General features: G+C 43.9%; 3 protein-coding genes across 3 annotated transcripts in view; 2 read left to right on the top strand and 1 right to left on the bottom strand.

Annotated features, from left to right (window-relative positions):
• The window catches only part of LOC126567793 (histone acetyltransferase KAT6A-like), a 504467-nt gene that overhangs the window by 50847 nt on the left and 435137 nt on the right, over positions 1-18483 (top strand). The gene's annotated exons all lie outside the window — the stretch shown is intronic.
• Positions 9023-15750, bottom strand: LOC126567979 (leucine-rich repeat neuronal protein 3-like). The gene is given in 4 exon segments (XM_050224366.1): positions 9023-9166; positions 9169-10043; positions 12194-12354; positions 14944-15750. Coding segments are annotated over 4 exon segments (1935 nt in total). The 5' UTR covers positions 15742-15750; the 3' UTR covers positions 9023-9065.
• LOC126568332 (fibrinogen-like protein A) lies at positions 13662-14696 on the top strand. Its single transcript, XM_050224793.1, has one exon. It carries the CDS (start codon positions 13662-13664, stop codon positions 14694-14696), a length of 1035 nt encoding a protein of 344 aa, XP_050080750.1.

Below are 18483 nucleotides of genomic sequence, written 5' to 3'. Positions count from 1 at the left end.
TCCGGACACCGGACAGTTGACAGTTGTGTTTCCGACAGCCCGGCGCACCCTTCGTGTACTTAATGTATGAAAAATATAAAATTAGCTAAATCATCAATTCCGGTTCCCGAACCCTTTGGTTTCTTTGGTTGTTTCTTCACTTGCCTATCGGGATCGGGATTTACACAAGCGTACCCGGGGCTGTATGGTTTACCATTACCGTATGATGTGCTATCGCCTTTTTTGTTTTGTTTTTCGCGTTACAAAATAGACAAAATACACAAGAAAGAGTTGCTCACGGCAGCAAAATGCTACCGTGCACAATTGTTTGTCTCTTTTTTCTTATTTTGTTTGGCTTTGGCACGAAGAATTTTCCTAGGTGCGAATCCAGCGTGAAAGGTTTTCTGTGTTTTTGTTTCATTCCGATTATTTTTCATAATTCGCGTTGCTTCCATTTTTGCCTGTGTCGGTGTGTGTGTTTGATTAATTAGTTGTTTATGTGTGTGTGTTTTTTTATAAATAGTTGTGTTTCTTCACATTTTTATATAGCTTTGTGTGTTTGTTTGGGTTGTTTTTTCTTTTGCTTTATGTTCAATCCTTTTTTTCTTTTTACTTCTCCTCTCTATGCTACGTAACGCATTCTGTCATTCTTCTATCAGCTCTATATGCTTGGAATTTTACACGTTTTTATGTTCTTTGTTCTCTTTCATCTCTTTCTTTGCTAGCTTCTTGTTTTGTAAAACGTTTATTGCTTTTTGTCAATTCTCACGATCGATTCGATTTCAGCGCGGCTTTTACTATTCTATACTTAATGGGTCTTTTTTTTCTTTGATCTTTTTCTTAGATTGAATTTTCTTTTCTTTTTGTTTGTATCACTCCGAAATGTGAAACAATCCATGGTATGCGAAAACAGAAAGTTGTGTTTTTGACGCAATTTAATATAAAAAGAACTAATTTACGACGGGTCCACCATCTAGTTGTATTTTACACTTCCTATCTTATCTTCTTCTGGGTTTTATTTGCACGTTTTTATGTGACTCATGGTAAACTTTTCACATTCATACGCATCACGTAGCATAGTATGTTTGTGTGTACATGCGAATCGCATTAGTATATAATTCTTCTCTTTTCACTTTTCACTCTTTTCACAAGTGTTTTTGATGGTGCTTTCAATCGAGAAAAAAGGAAGCAAACATAAATAATTTTCTTTATTGGTTTGTTGTATTTTATTAACAGATTTAGTTCCAGGCTGCTGCGTAGTGTACAAATACAAACGTGTTCTCATTTCTTATCTTATTCTCACATTTCGCTAAACGCTTCTTTTGATGTGAATGTGATTTTTCGCTTCACTTCTACATCAAAATCACTTCTTATAGCTATCTGTTTTGTTTCCTTCTTATAGCTGTAACCATTAATATAGAGTTTGTTTTCCTTATTTCGCCTTTTCACCATCATCACTACATTTAATTTACACATTTTTTCTTCCATAACCTAAACTTAAAGGCGTAAGCCAACTAAACTCTTTCAGGGTTTCTGCTTCCGTACCACCGAACCTGCTTGCTCATTCCGCACATTTTTCTTCGTCCGGCCATCATCGTTTTCTGACGTCACCTGTCACCGCACTTCAATCTTCATTTGTGTTGTTCTGCGTCCCACGACCATTTTTCTCCCCTTTTTGTAGAATTTTTCTACGTTCAACCTTCAGTGTTGTGTATGTTTCTGTCTGTTCGTGGAAGATTATCCTTTTTCTTCTGCTTCTCTGCTTGCATTTAACATGCAAAACATCATACCTTCAGACAGTGATGCGGAGCTGTTCCCAAGCACTAACGTTCTCTTTTTTGTTCATTCTTTCTTACATTTCTTGTCTGACAAAAAGCATAATCCACTTGTACGTATATCTTTGGTTGCGTCGTCCATGAAGGTGATCCGTTCGATTCCTTCAGATCCGTCTTGTTGCTTCAGATGATAAGGATGAGGAGGATGATGATGATGCGCTTTTTCCATTGTGGACTTTACACCGGTGACTTAGACTTACCGTGCATTTCCGTAGTACTTTTTTTTTAATTCGATCGGCTACCAACCGATTGTCAGAAAGCATTAGGAGGACACAAAGTGGCATTAAAAAAAAGTTATAGGGGAAAATTTTCATTAAATAGAGATTATGGTGTGCATGTGTAGGGGTTTTTGCGTGTGTACTATTTGGACTGGGGCCGTTCAATTTCCGGGAAGGTTTATTCGTGTTTTGTGTTAGATCCGTCGTTGCGGATTAGTGATAAATAGATGCGTAACGATGTTTTTTTTCCTGACAGGTTGATAAGGCAGCTTAGCTTGGGAAGGATTTATGAAGGTAATCATTAAAACTTTTTAATAAATTCACGTTTCTTTGAAGTTGCGCTGCGAAATTATTTCGCCGCTCGCAAGCCACCATTTTCAGGGTTATGAAGATATGGAATTTAATGCAGTCTGAATAAAATTGAATTAATATTTAAAGGTCATATATCTTTGAAAATTTTTGGATTTACAAAAATATTAACAAAAATATAAAAGTACACAAACTACGTACGTTTCTTAGTTCTAGTTCTACTAGCTCTCTATCCCAATTTTTTAACATAATACTCGCTCAAACGTTCGAGGCTTCCATCCCAGCAAATGCCCAATATGAGTCGAGAAAGGACAGAGAATAGACAGAATTTTCCTGCAGCAAATCGCTCAACATTAAAGCCCTTTCTCGGCAGGACGGCCTCCAACCTAACGGACCAGCATTTATGCCTGAAAAGCAAATGGAAAAGCGGATGGAAAACATACCCGGAAGAACAGAACGACACTGCAGTAACAGCTGGTGCACACAACGACAGCAGCAAGAAAAAAGGGGTGTCGAATCCTTTTTTTCCCCATTCGCTTCCTCTGTTTCACGTGGTTTCCGTGTCCTTGTGTGTCCTGCCACCACGACGTTGGTGGGTGCGAGAATGCTAAATCGAAATTAAATTATCATTCTCGTCCGCCGTTCCTTCCGATCGGTTCGGTTTTACGTTTTTTTTTTTGTGCTGCTTCCGACAAATCCGGCAGGTGCTGGTTGGATTTTTCTTCCCGATTTTTGGCTTTAACAACGGTTGGGGTTTTAGCCGTATCTTGTCTTTCTTGGCAGCAGTCGGGCAGCATCTGTACCGCAAAAGGGAATCGCGTCATCAGATTTCGCCACACAAGACCAGTACACAAGAGCGCGGAGCAAAAGATCGAACACGTGGAATCAAAGGCGCGTTCCGAATGGTTTCGATCGATTCGAGGTCGGTGCGGTTGTGGCCTTAAGTCAATATTGGACCATTTGTGGAGCGAGGAACGAGGGTTCGCCCGCTTTGCTTTTAACGCTTGTGTTTGTGTTCCGCAGCTTCGGAGGAAGGGTAAATCCCCATTTCATTAACTTCCATCTTGGCGTCTTGGAATTTGGCGCAACTTTGGGATTGTAGTTTTCCAAACAAAAAAGGAAAAAAAGAAAATTTTCTGCTGCGGGGAGGCATTAAATTTTCATTATGAAAACTTTGTCCTGCGTCCTTTTGGGGTTGGTGGCTGATTTGTGGCTATGTTTGTGGGTGTGTGGTCCATACTGGCAGGAACAATATTGTTATTCCGATTGTTCGTTATTGGACGTTCAATCATGAAGTTTTGTTTTCAATTATATTTCAGATTATTAGTTTCGGAAATTGTATTATTCCAAAATGGCGTTACAGTTTCTACAGTACCACTTGATGTACTTTTCCACAACGTCGTAGAGTAATAATTGATCTGAGTATATAAATATCGTTCTACTTGCTTCAACATTTCGTCCTTCTTGAACAGTTTTTCGAAAATTGTTGAATAAAATTATTCCCATGCTTCCATCTGCTTGTACGTATTCAGGATTCCGGGAAAACATATTATGGGTTGTCCTCACGTATATCTGTGACTACGTTCTAAATACTTGTTTTTGGCAAAAACAATCCTCAGAGGTTCAAGTTTTCCTCTTAAGCCAGACAAGTCTATGAGCACTTAGGCACGGGTAGCAGCAACTCGCAAGCAGAGTGTGCTACACCGCCCATCACATCAAGTGATGTGTGACAACCCCCAGAATTTAAGCATATTAATAAGGGGAGGTAGAGAAACCAACCGGTACCGGGAAGAAAAACCAACAGGGTCGGGGTGTTCAGCAAAAAGTTGCGCGAGCTCAAGACGCATCCAACGATATGCCGGACATAAAAATCGGACAAACACTCAGGAAGTTATCGCCGATTTTCCACGGGATTGCTGCTGGCGGGACATTCCGGGAGTGTCCCGCCAGCAGTATTCCCGTGATAAATTTTGATATTTTTCAAAATTTGGGATAATTGACTGATGGGATAACTAAACAATTCAATTATACTCACTGAAAAAAGGTGTACATAATGCCAGTTTTTGTTTAAGAATTTTGTGACGTTAAACGAGATCATTTATTACAATTTGAGTGTCTAAATTACCACACAAAACTCATACGCCAGGACATTAATTCATCGGCAATTCCATCCTATTTCCTAAGCAATCTGGTTTTTTCCCTGAATTGATCTATCGGTCTATGATCTCGTTAAGTTATTCCATATCACAGTTGATAGTTGAACTATAGTTTCTCTTATCGGAATTCACTCCAATTGCCGAAAAGCAGTCCAATTCTAAGAACACTGACTGACTCGATGAGCATAAAAATATGATTTTATTTTAGTAGCCCAACAGCAGGACTTTTTATGAAAAATTACTTAGTTATTTAGGGAGAAATGCCTTTATTAGCCTTTACCTTTATTAGCTCCTTGTATTTATGAATGCCTGGGCAACCATCTTGGTGATTCACCGACATTTTGTCAATATGATAAGCATCAAACTCCTTATTTTTTGTTTATTTGAAGGACACTCAGATAGATGTATTGAAGATAAAAATATCCAAAAATAGATATTACAATCAATTTGCCTTTCGTGAAATGCAATATAAGTCCTTGAACTGTGCATATTGAAACGACAACCGAGAATACCTCAATTTATTATTACCCACAGCTACAATTAGATATTGTCAACAAGAAAGATAAAACATCCTTAGTTCATAAGAAATAGACTAACATCAAAGAAAAGAAAAAGGAGCTTTTCGATTAAGCTTCCATTAAAGATGCCATCCCATAATTTATAACCCATCAGGAGAGTAAAGATTTATGTCATAAAAGCATTACTTCACGAAAATACTGGCAAAATCCTTAGGAGACATTGCTGAGCTAATTCTTATCCAGTTTCCGGCGTATTGCTCCAAAAATAAAATAGCCGAATAAAACCGATCCACATATGAAAATGGACTGTTGGGCTGTTATGCGATTCCAGTTCCGGTGGTAGTGGTCCGATTGACAGGAAATAGGCATCAAGATGCTAGGACGTTGGAAGCTCATTCTGCCGTAGTCGTGCGGAAGACACTTTTTTCCGATGAAAACACACACACCGGATAAAAGGAAGTTCTCAATCCTCCTCGGTAGGCTGATCGTAAGCAAGACAGGGGCATTTTTGGAGCAACGAATCAAACGGCCAAGATGATAAATAATTCAAACGATGTCTTTTCCAACCGAATGAGTCGTTTTCGGCGAAAATGGACTCCCGGACTCGAGACAAGATGGATGCAGGCGCGCGCACACGCTGCCCAAAACGAAGACAAACGATATATAAAAATGGTCCAGGCTTGCCGAGAGGTCGAACGTAAAGGCAAACAGAAGCATCAGTAAAAACAAAAAAAGACGAACAGACGAGCAGCAGCAGTAGTAGTAGAAGTAGTGGTAGTAGTAGGTTTCGATACCTCTCCAAATCGATTCCACGCTCCAGCTCCCTCGAGGGATGAGAGCCCAAATGAGTCGCTACACTTGGGGCACCCGGGGAATATCGATTGGTTTGCCAATCGTTTCCACGGCGATGGTTTCCCGGATGTGTGCTTGGGAAGCGGAAGACAAAAGATGAAAGCTATCCTAGGAAACCGCGTTGTGTTGTTTCCCATTTTCCGGACTATTTTTTTTTTTGCGATGACCATCCCTAATGAGCGACGGAAAGATCAGTTCGCACGTGCTGGCGTCAGCCGCGTTACACCGATAAAATGCTAGAAAAGTGATCCTAATGGAACATTAGGGTAGGAGAGACCATGAGAAGCGTGAAAGGTGGACTCCACTGATCCAGGTCCCCGGTCGTGGTGGTAGGTATTCGGGTTAAGGTTAGTTCGATCGATTTGGTCCATGTGTGTCGATGATGTGTTATTGAATTAGAGCGATACTAATTTCAGACGCAAAAGGCCCATTGGTGCGTGCCTTGCCGATGAACCGTTTCCGTACCAAGAATCCGGAAGAACTCGAATGATCTTCTAATGATTGCGCATTGGTGGGTGTGGTGTGTGGTGCGTTCTTTCCGGTTAGTGCTAATGGGAAAACAATTATCGAACGGTAGCCAAGTGCCTGCTTATCTTGTGATTATGATTCTTGGAGGGATATTGGGGAATAAACATCGCACTTGGAAGTAATTAATGCTCCTAACGCATTGCTATTCTACGGTCATTTTCCGGGGTTGTGCTCATTAACAAAGAAGATTATGATTTGATAATCTCATGTTTGGTGTAATTGCATCACTTTTATCTGAGCAAATGAAGACAAAACTTCAAAACTGGAGCTGGAGCAAAAAGTGGGAAAATTGATACTTTTTCGCTGTATTAAAATTGGCATTACTTGAATATAATATTTGGGCGAAATATACTAGAAGGGTAGTTCGGCTTATTCGACATGAAATTGAACAAGTTCGACTCGTTTAAACTTCAGTTTCCAAGGATCAGATTCTATATTCTATAGGTTAGAGAGTTCTATATACTTTATAGTGGAACATTATAGTACTCTTGAGCTCCCCGATAGCTCAGAGTCATATAATGTTCCACTCTGCTCCAGCTAACATCTCCAGAATATAGACAAACCCACACTCCGTGGATTTAACGAAAAAAATCTTTTGAGAAAACTTCCGCCAAAACTGCATGCAGCCAACTAACTTCCAGAGCTTAACAACCGCAAATCAAAAGATTATCCTACACGCCAGCCGCAGCACCGGCACCCCAACACAAAGCGTTGCGCTGGTAAATGAAGTTTGCTCCAAGCTTCCCATGTCCATGTTTCAGAACATCTGTATAAATTACTTTCCATTCAAATAAGGCTCAGATTTTACCGCTTGGGCTCGCCATTATTTTTTTCTTGTTGGTTTGTTGTCCATTTCTTTGTGTGCTCAGATCCTTCTTAGGCTTCTCCAGGTTCTTGCAAAAAAGAAATATTGTGCAAAAATCCGGAAGCAATACACCTTTTGCGCCAAGGGAGAAAAGAAAATGAAATGCTTTTCAATTCAGTAGAGTAAACCGAAAATTTCGCTTTTTTCCTTTCATTTTCGGTTATTTTTTTTCGTTCGTTCGTGCGTCCTTAAAAAGGAACTAAAGGCCAAGCCAAGGCAAAAAGCGAAGAAGAACGCAAAGATTCAATCACCTGTGTGAGCTGAGCTGATGGAGAATGGCCATGTAAACGAGCCGTAGTAAGGTGGCGATGAAACAAATTTCCGTTCGCTTTCATTTCCTGCACGGCCCGGCCGTCATCGTCGTAGTTCATAATAAAAACGAAACGCACCTTTTTCTTTTTTTTGCTCTTGCCACACAGTAGTAATCTTTTTCTCTCCACCCACCAAAAGCACCAGGTGGCAAGACGTGACAGTGAAATGCGAAAAATGCGAGTAAATAAAAGATACATCTAAGTCGTTACATATTTATTAAGATGTAAGGGAAAGGACGTTGCTGCTTGGTGGAAGGATGTTGGAACGCACGCATTATGCGGAAACCCCTGGCACACAGGACACCTCATCACGGTCAGCGACGGTTTTGGGTCCATTTGCCGGAAGATTTATCGTCATACAGCTGGGGACTGCTTCTAGGCGTGCAAGCTACTTATTAGGTCGACACTGTTCGGGTGGGGACGGTGCGGTTCAACGAAAGTCATCAGGCTCAGAGTCACGAGTTCCGAGAAGAACTGGTGGAGAATGGGTGAGCCTTTTGCCTTCGCTTCAATCCCAATAACTCAAAACGAGCGTGCAATATGTTTGTGGGTTTCTGAGCATGGGACCGAATGTTTCTTTCAGCCCGGCAAATATGCTTTTCGTCGCGCACCGGGCATAAGAAGATGGGCATTAAGTATGTGACAATAGACCCGACCCGATTTCCAAAGTGTCCTGAGACGTTTCTTGTTTGAAAGATGCGATTCACCGGGTGACAAGCATTATCAGTCAATTGTAGTTATGGATGGAAGATTCTTTGCAAAGTGGACAATGCGTTTTATGGGCAAAGCAATTAATGTTACATAATTTTCTATTATTGCAGGAGCTTTTGGACATTAGTTAGGAAATACTGGGGTAATACCTAATGATGATTTCATCATGGCCTTGCGCACAGTTTTTAAGATCCTTGGTCGTGGACAGTACGTATTTTGTAAGTTAACGTACAAGGTCAAGGAGAATTTCATCTAAGAATTTTATCTGGACTGGCCCCTCCTGATGAAAAAACGGTGTTGTAAAAATTAATAACAGCACGATTTCTTTCTTTTTGCTTTTATCGACTTGATCTGATGATCTGTGAGCTGCAGTATGAGGTAATTGAGTAAATATGAAGTACTTAGATATTGTCTTAAGACACATGTCACAGGATCAAGAACTCTAATACGATTTTTTTTTGGCTTGCAATGCTCGGAGGTTCTGGAGCTCAAGAGATCGCATGAATGCAATCTATCATATGGGATCCTGTCGATACGATCCTGTGACGACAGAAAGGGACGTGTCTTAGAGGATACGCTTCTATTTATCACCGAAGAGGAATTTGGTGTCTAAATGGGTGTCTTTAGAAGTAAATAATATTGTTTCTTAAATAATAAATTTCAAATGTGTGATAATACGGTGTAGAGCCTTCATAATAAATAATAAATTTTAAATGTAACTCACCTTAAATGGAGGGGACATTTTAGACGGCGCTTTCGAATTCCAGCAGTGGCGTGACACTGCTAGTGCTTCTTCGCCCAGTACAGTAGCCCCGGTGACGTCGGCCGGTCTAGAGTCATACGAAAACGATGTGGGGACGGGATAGAGTTCGCTTCTGCTGCTGCTGTTGATGTTGATGCTGGTAGTAGTCGAGCGATTCGTAGTGGTCGGTCGCAGGAGCCGCCGCTTGCCCATTCCCGGAGCATAGATCTCGCCCCGTTGCCTCGACACTACCATACTTAAGGTCCTCCTTCACCGGCAGTGGAAGCTCCCACGGTGCGCGTAACGTCCGGTACTCGTGCACAAGCGACTGTTGCTGCGCGAGGTACCGCTCCAACTCTAGCTTGTCCACCTTTTGCGGGTGAGGTACGATCAGCTCGGTCACTCCGGACCGACGCCTTGGATCGTCATCGTCAGCAAGCAGCTGTTTACGGCGTCTCGATAGCCGCAACACGTACAACACACTAGCACCGGTAGCGAGCACGAGCAGTATGCTCAGTACCGCACTGATAACCGTCACGAGATGGGTCGGACAGTCGATATCGCTCTCCGTCATAGCGCGCAGCAGGTGTCTCGTTCGACGCCCATCCTCGTATCGATCACATCCGATCTCATCCCGATCCACGTACAGTGGGCCGTTGTGTTGGGATGGTTCCTCTTCTTGCACCGGAGGGCTCGGCTGGGCCGCAGTAATGAGTGCGGCAGCAGCCGCCGCCGCCGGTACAATCAACCGAAAGTCGGCTTCGTGCAATCCGTACCCGGTCGTAAGCCGCCACAGCCATAGCAGGGAACAGTTGCACACGAGCGGATTGCCACCGAGCTCGAGCCGATGTAACCGGTCCAACGGGAAGTGAACTGCATCGAGGCGGATCAAGGCGTTGCGTCGCATCGAAATCTCTACCAGATTTGGATTGCTGTGAAACAGTCGCAGCGGTAAGCTCGCAAATGATGGATTATCGTCCAGGGTGAGAATCCGCAGGTTCGCATTGTCCACGAATGCTCTGCAAAAGGGAGGGAACCAGAACGGTAACATACGGGTTAGTTACACAGAAGGTGGGTGATTTATTGTCCCATCCTACTGGCAAGGGATATTCGGGTCAAACCCGAACCGGCCCCACGGATCTGACACAAATGAAGATGTACGATTGTGTTGGCAGAGAATGGAGAAATGTCTAGTTGACGGTTCCGGGATCTAATCACTACCAGGATCTGTGCTAGACTTCTGTGATGGACTTGAGGGTTTAAAGAGAATGAGAACGAATTGCACACGACGCACGGGAGAAAAGTTTTGGTCGAGAAATTGAGTTTTCATGTTCTGAATGATGTACAGTAGGGTTTGGCAATCCCAGAGGAATTTTTTTTTTTGGCCGTATTTATGGTGCACATGAAAATACAGATTCGTAACATATGTAAGTTTGTCTATCCATCATATTAATTTAAATCAATGTCTTTTTTCCGTTAGATAAAAAATAATCCCTCTTGCGAAGAAATAATACATTGATTGATTGAAACAAATATAATGTTCTTAGGGTATGATTCCAAAATTTGAATTCGAAATTTGAATACGAAAGGGTGACTAATTTGAATACGAAAGGTTTTAATTGACACAAACATCCACTGTGTGAGCGTCATTGTTCTGTTCCAACTTCAAAGTTTGCTACAAAATCCGCACGTTCGCTCCGGACGAAATACCACAGTCGACTCTAGCATTGTCGTCGGATCGAAAGCCTACAGGCACTCTTGGACACAGCTGCACACAGCTTTCGTCTGTGATTCCAATCTGTACCATTACAGCTCCGACGAACGTGTCACCGTTAAGCCCTGACGGTATTAATAAGGGTTTTTGTACAGACGGGCCGCTGTTATGGCAGCTGACTGCTGGCTAGTTTCCGCATCCTTCTGCTAAGGATGAATCGGCCTGCTGCAACCCGGCTTTAGACAATGTAGCTCTCTATTTGCCGAGTCCAGTGTTTGGATACGGGGAGGCGGTACTCCTTTCAAGAACGAGTGTGTGCTTTCGACAGACATCCAGTGAGGCAAGATTGGAGATAGATTAAAGCAGTTTGTAGTAATTGTTACATGGTGTTGGCGATTTCCTGAACTAAAAAGTTCGTAGTACAAGAACTATGATACAACCAAAATATAAGGAACATAGAAGAGCCTAATAAAAAAAAAATTTTTAATGAGAGTTCTTGTAGACTTTGGAACATTACGTTGGATCCTTTGCAAACTCAAAATTTAATTAATCATCCATGTCACCATCACTTGTCGCAATGTTTGGCAATGTTGGCAAAGCAAAGCATTACACACCAGCACCCAAACAAACAAGCAAACTAATAAACAGTAAACTTTATCGGCTGCTTCATTTGTGGCCACGGATGTGTGACAAGGCAGCAGGAGCAGTGTATCTGGTTCGGGTAAGATAAGGCAAAAACACACGCACATTTCGAGCCTATGCTCCCGCACAAAGCAACACCTCAATCGTAGTGTGTCTACACCGTGTACGCACTTGCCGCTTATCGTCAGAAAACCATCCCCCCAATCGCGTGCGCTCGTGTAACAAAGACACCCGGATGATTCTGGATACTGGAGGTGGATGCAATCGTGTGTGTATCTGTGTGTGAAACTCTTCTTTTTTACGATGCCGTAGCGATTCCCCTATCCAAACCGTAGTTACATCCGGGACACATCCACTCATCAACGTCAGCCGTGTGACAGTGGAGATTAAAATCTTCCTTCAGGGCCGGTTCCGTAGAAAGGACCAAGTGTACCGTATGCGTGTACAACGTCATCGTTGCGTCCTTCACGTCTTGGCGGCTTTGTTCTTTCCACATCCAGGAGTCCCCTGGTGGTGGATGAGTGTGAGTTGTAATTTAATGAAAGTGACTTTTCTGTGTGACCCACCACTTGCTCTGAATCCAGGATGAGCAAGGCCTCCTGTCACCAGCTCGAAACGAAAAGCTCGAAAAAAGCGACTGTTGTGGTCGCGATAATGTGACCCGCAGCAGCACAAAAGCCCACCGGGGTTCCGAAGCGAATGTAATTAAAATTCAAACCCGAAACACCCGAAACATCGTTACATCTTCATTGACTTAAATCGTGTGGATGGTGCCTTTCTCCGGGCGGACTGCTCAGCCGACCTCACACTTACCGCGCGTCGATGCGCTGCAGCCGATCGAGCCGGTTTAGATGGAGTTGCTGTAGTTGGAACAGGCTCAGAAACGCGACCGCCGGCAGACTTTCGAAGTAGTTGCCGCTCAACGATAAATATGTTAAATTACACAATTTTGATAATTGCAGTGTTGGCACAACCTGTGAAAATAGAGAAAACCAGAAAGGTTAGATACATGTCTATGTGACTGTGTTGAAGTTCATGTGGATGCAGCGTACGAATGCAGCCGACCTTAATGCGATTGCGTGTCGCGTGGATGCGCGCCGGGAGTGAAATCACTCATTCTATAAATTATTAATTAATTAAACATTCAGTCCTGCTTGTCCCCCGTTGGTTTCTATCGAAGGTGTGGAGCCGTGCGCGACGGAGCGACATGTATAGAGTCCAGTTTATAGGACCCGATAAGCTGTGGTCCCGGAGCGACACACGGGGGGTAACACAGTCACATAACCTAAAACCACCATCAGTCGATGCGATGACTTTGTGTGGGCAAATGTATTGTTTCTGTTTTGCGGCACACACACACACACACACACACACACACACACGCGCACGTAGAGGGGACATTGCATCCTTGCAAGCAGCAGAACAGTTCTGTTGTGTGTCGCTTGCAACAATAGCAACACCATCATCATCATCGCCGCCATCACCATTCAGCGGCAGCAGTAGCACGGCAGAAGCGTTCTAGCCTTCCGGCCATTGACCGCGCGCTCACCGTGCGGAGTAATTATTCGAGAATGATTTATGTAAATTGTATGAGTTTGCATATTTTATGTGCAAGTGCGACGCGATAGAGCAGCGGTAGTACAATTCAGGAGCCCGCCAGCCGGATCGCTTTTGTTGCAAACGGAAGGATGAGGTCCGGGGTTTAGGCGCGAGAGAATTAACGGAGATGGGCCAAACTAACGCGGTTTCCGGGTGGATCATCGAATGGATTTTGCGGATGAAGGAGAGTTTATGGTGATTTTGTTGTGGCCCAACCACAACACTAGTCAGGGCCAGAGCATTGAATAGTTTGGCCGCGAGAGACACGGTGCGAACTATGGTAATGAAATATTCTCCATACAACGCCATCAGGCACGGAAGCCAGTCCAGGTTCGATACGGTGTCCGGAACAATTGGACAATGTATGATGTGCGATCGTGTGTATGTGTGTGGCGAAATGACATATTTAACGTGACAAATATTTACTTCCACAAAAACAGCCTTCAGCGTCGTTATTTTGCTAGTCTAAGAAAAAGCAATGAAAGTAATGTCATTGAAAATATGGTTTCGATAAGTTTTTTTTTTGAGATTGAACCGGAATCTTTTGATGTCACATTTAATTTGGACGTCTCTTTGTAGACGAGAAATTGATAACGAAAATTTCGAACCCGACTGTCAAATTCGTATAAAAGAGAACCGAATTCATCTGGCAATGGTAACATTGTTTTGCGAATTTCAAAAGATGAGTGTTTGCGGAGTTGTCGTGCTCAATCTGTGTTTGCTGTACACGTCAACACTAGTCGATGGTGTTGCGAATTCGTCCAACATCGGGTATGGCTACGAGATGCTGTCGACGAAGCTGGAACATCTCCAGTACAAGCTGATCGAGATGGATTTCGCGATGAAGGAGAATCGAGAATCAATCGACCAAAAACTTTCAACCCAGGCGACCAATGCCGATGGATTGTTGTGGGCATTGGATCAGCTCCGGCAGACGTTAAGTCACAATCTAACGGCTTTGCTAACTCAATCAAGTAAGATACTTTCGCAACAGGCGGCTTGTGCCAGCCACGAGCAGATGAGAAAGGATATTCAAATGATAGCGACCAAGGAAGCTCGAAATCAATGCTCGATTTCGAAGGACGCATATCGATCGTGCAAGGCAGAACCGTCGAAACAAACGGGTAAATACTTCATTCAACCAACGCCCAACGACGAACCCTTCATGGTGTACTGCGAGCAGGCCCGGTTCGGTGGTGGTTGGATTGTGATTCAGCGACGGTTTGACGGGTCGTTGGACTTCTATCGTAACTGGACCGAATATCGTGAAGGGTTCGGAAGCATCGATCGTGAGTTTTGGATCGGGCTGGAGCACTTGCATCGAATTACGTCAGAACGGCCACACGAGCTAATGGTTGAGTTGGAAGATTTTGCCGGCAATTATGTATACGCACGATACAAGGAGTTTGAGATTGGTAGCGAGGAGGAGGCGTACGCGTTGAAGAAGATAAGCGGGTACTCTGGCACGGCTGAGAACTCATTGACGTACCACAAGAATATGAAGTTTTCGACGTTCGATCGGGACAATGATCACCTTCCTGATGCAAGCTGTGCGGTGAAAAGTAAAGGTGCCTGGTGGTACAATCAGTGTTACTATGCCAATTTGAATGCTCAGTACAAGGAGGGCGTTGATTCTGAGCTGATCGTCTGGTACCACTATCGGATGAGCAATTTAGGGATGGCGTACACCAGAATGATGGTTCGTGAATCGAGTTAAATTAGGTAGGGTTGTTCTGTTTTAATAAAAATGGGGACAAACAATCATACGGGTGGCCTTGAATTTCCTAGCTATTTCTGTCGAGCACCAATGGGTGAAGAATTTGTTCAACTAGTGGAGTTGGAGTTTAGATGGAATTCTTGTGTGTCCCAATCAATATCGCAAGTAGTAGTTCCGTTTTTTTGAAGGACAACTGCATTCGTATGCTTTACCGAATAAGAAAATACATTTAGAGTGTATTACTTACTGTAAGATTATTGTCAACGATGTCAAGCGCCTTCAGCCCGTTGAGCCCATGAAAAGCGCTGTAATCGAGCTCGGTCAGTATGTTGCCGCCAAGCCGGAGCGTTCGCAGCTCCCGCAACGCCACGAAGCTATCGTTCGCGATGTACTCGAGCAGGTTCACGGACAGATCGAGCAACTGCAAGCGTTGCCCGAGATGCTCGAGATTACGCTCGTACGGTATCTCCAGCAGCTGGTTGTTCTGGAACGACAGTACCTCGAGCGAGTACAGATGCCGCAACGTGCCTGGCTCGAGGCTGGTAATCGCATTGCCCGCTAGGTCAAGCTCGATCAGATTGCGCAAATCGTGAAATGCGGCCGGGTGTATCGTTTCGATCCGATTGCCACACAGCTTGAGCGTTTGTAGCCGCTGCAGCCCGCGGAAGGCATCCTTCGGGATGGACGCGATTGCATTATCGCTGAGATTGAGCGTGCGGAGCGCTTGCTGTGTGTCGAAGTTGCGCGACCCGAGCGCTTCGATGCGATTGCCGGCCAGATCGAGCACCTCCAGCTTGTAGTAGAAGGTGAGCGTAAAGTGCACGTTGGTGATCCGGTTCGCGGTGAGGTTGATGTAGCGCACGTCCGGGTTAAGCTGGATCGGTACCACATCGAGTCCGGCCCCGATGCACCAGGTGCGCACGTTCGGATCACCTTCGCACGTGCATATCGAGGGACAGAAGGTGTAGACCTGTTGCAAGAACACGAGTAGCACCAGTGTCGTCGAGTAGAATGTGATTCGACAGCTTGTCTTTAGTTTAACCATTTTGTTTGTGTGTGTAGCGTCCTTCCCCGTTTTATTTTTACGGTTACTTCTCACCACCACTAGCCGTTAGCGCGAGGACCAGCTCTCCACAGGAGAGAACACAGACGATGAACAGCTCGCACTAATTAAATCTATCGTGCCGTGGACACAACCTTGCCGGGCAGGATCGGGTTGATGATGATGGATCGACCTGGTTCGCAGCTATAGATGGGCCACTTGCCTGTGACATAGGACGTCATCGTCGGTTTCGGACACGCTTCCCGTCACGGTGATCGTGGCGAACCGAATCAAAACACGACTGGTCGGAGCATCTTTTTTGCCCTTGTGCATGACGATGTGGGCGCAGAGTTTGCGATGTGCGATCTAGCAGAGAATGAGAAAGACAGGCGAAATGAAATCGTTAGTAATGAACAGACATTAGCAGACAGAGCTACGGAATTCAAACTTTCCTGCTGCAGCGCAGCTGTCAGAAATGGGTCTTGGACTGCGTTTTCCATTCTAAACCCGGCTGTGTGTATGTGCGTGAATATCCATTCCGGTGATTAGATATTTAAATTCAACTAATTAATTTTATCATCTCCAATCCCGAATGAAACGCTCGGCAAAATAGGAAGGCCTTGACGCATTTCAAGGCGACACACGGGTGACGCCTTCTAGATCTGCTCAAGGCACAAACATTGGGAAAAAAAGGAATAGACAAGACATCCGCCACTGGAATGGGAGAGTTTCTGGTGGGAGCAGCAACAGCCGCCAACCACTTTGACTGACAGGCACGATTTGACATCTGTTCCGGGTGCCTGTCACGTCCAGAGCAAGGAAGAGAGGGAGAGAGCAAACTGAAAGGCGGAAGAATTTCTTCCGAGATTGTTTTTGCTTTTGTGTCACCGGTTTTCTCGCTCATTGCAGCCACCCTCCCCCCGGGTTTAACGGTCGACGGCTACCATTCAAGTGTGACCCGTAATCGGATTAAACCGTTTTCGGGGTGGACCTGGGTGATTAAAGCTAGTGGTGGATGCTTGGGAGACGCAAACTGTAAACTTGCTCTTGTAAGAACAGCTGTTCGCAGACCGTTTTAAAATGGTGACCTTTTCTCCGGATGTTTGGATCCGACGTTTCTGTGTGTCTGTGAATGTAGTAACATTTTAGAATTCGGTTTCAGGTTTTGTTTTGCAACATTCCTTGAAGCATTTGTTCGTTAAAAGGGATCATTTGTTTCGGGAATAAATGACCATAAGGGTTGCAAATTCTTCGAGAGCAAAGATTGGATATACGGCTTTTTGTAGAGTAAACTTCAAAACTCTCTGACCATTTTAATAGCTTTAAAGGACTAAAAATTAAAAATAATTAATACATCATAAAGTGTCTCAAAAATAGTGTAATTTAAAACCCCAAAAATAGCAGGAGATTTCCATTACAAGAACTGTAGCCATTTATTTATGAATCGACCTCAAAATGTCGTCCCATTGTCGTTCTATTGCTTCCCAGCAAAGCTTTAAATCAGTCACCGAAAAGTTCCATCCGTAACCCATTCTTCACAACACAAGGTTGGCCAGCTCCGAGCCGCAATTGAGCCATTCGGAACATCTGCTACTGGTACACTACTACTGGCATTAAAGCACAGAACGGCCACAACGGTCCCACTGGAACTATCTGCAGCTTTTAGGCAACGTTTCGTCCATGCTTCCTCCAGAAAAAAAAATAAAAAACAATAGTTGCAGCAGTTGATGACGTTGCCCAGACACCGAGGACGATGCTACCGCGTCACGTAAATAATGTTACGGTGAATTTTTAATAATTTTCCTTTCTGCCAAGCCAAGGCGGCCACTAGCTGTCGTCTCAGGGATCTATTCTTTTTTTTTTATTTCGGGGGCGATGGTTGGTGCCGCACGTGATCCGGTGCAATATTTACCCATATTCTCGGCCACCATCATGCACATCGTCGAAAAGTGCCAGCAGAGAACTCGTACCAACCTGCCTGTGGCTGGGACCGAATAAAGTGACGAAAATACGGCACCACACGGCAACACCGCCACAAGGAAGGTCGGCAGGTAATAGCAGTGGCGTAGGATAAAAGGCTCACTGTCACGTTCATGACTCGTTGCCATAGTAACAACAACATCGTGTCCCCCATTTCTCGATGCGAAAGCGTGCTCTTAGTGCATCCTTGCTGCAGCGGGTATGGCATCAGGTAAGCGGCTGCTTAGGATGTGTGAGTGTTCGCTCCCCTTTTCCATTGCAGGCCGTGCATGGGACCGGTGGCAAACAACAAGCATGAAAAAAATAAGGGAAAAAGCCGAAGGACAAATAAAATAAAATAACTATCTTAAACGTCTTGTCCCACTACCAATTTCACAATGGGGCGGCGGCGAACACATTTAGCGGTCAAAAATCTATATTTGATTTTTTGCTTGAGCAATAAAGCTTAAATAGTGCTCCTTATACTTTGTTGAAACATTTACTACAACTTTAATAGTTGAGCATAGAAGCATCAAGTTTCAGTATCAATATTATGTTTTCTTTATAGATTTGACAGTATATTCCTGCCAGCTTCAGAAGAGTTTATGTTTTATGATGATTCAATCTATTAGAAGAGTGATGTCCTAGATGACTTTCAGGTTTAGTAACACCGAAGGGAATATGACATCGTCAAAGAAAAACATACAATCTTTATCTTCAAGCACACAACATTGCTTAGATTTTTATAACATAACCTGTTTCCTCATTTAATCATTATAATATATA

The sequence above is a fragment of the Anopheles maculipalpis genome, chromosome 2RL (genome assembly GCF_943734695.1).
Source record: "Anopheles maculipalpis chromosome 2RL, idAnoMacuDA_375_x, whole genome shotgun sequence".
Lineage (NCBI taxonomy): Eukaryota > Metazoa > Arthropoda > Insecta > Diptera > Culicidae > Anopheles > Anopheles maculipalpis.
This window is presented reverse-complemented; position numbering and strand designations above follow the sequence as displayed.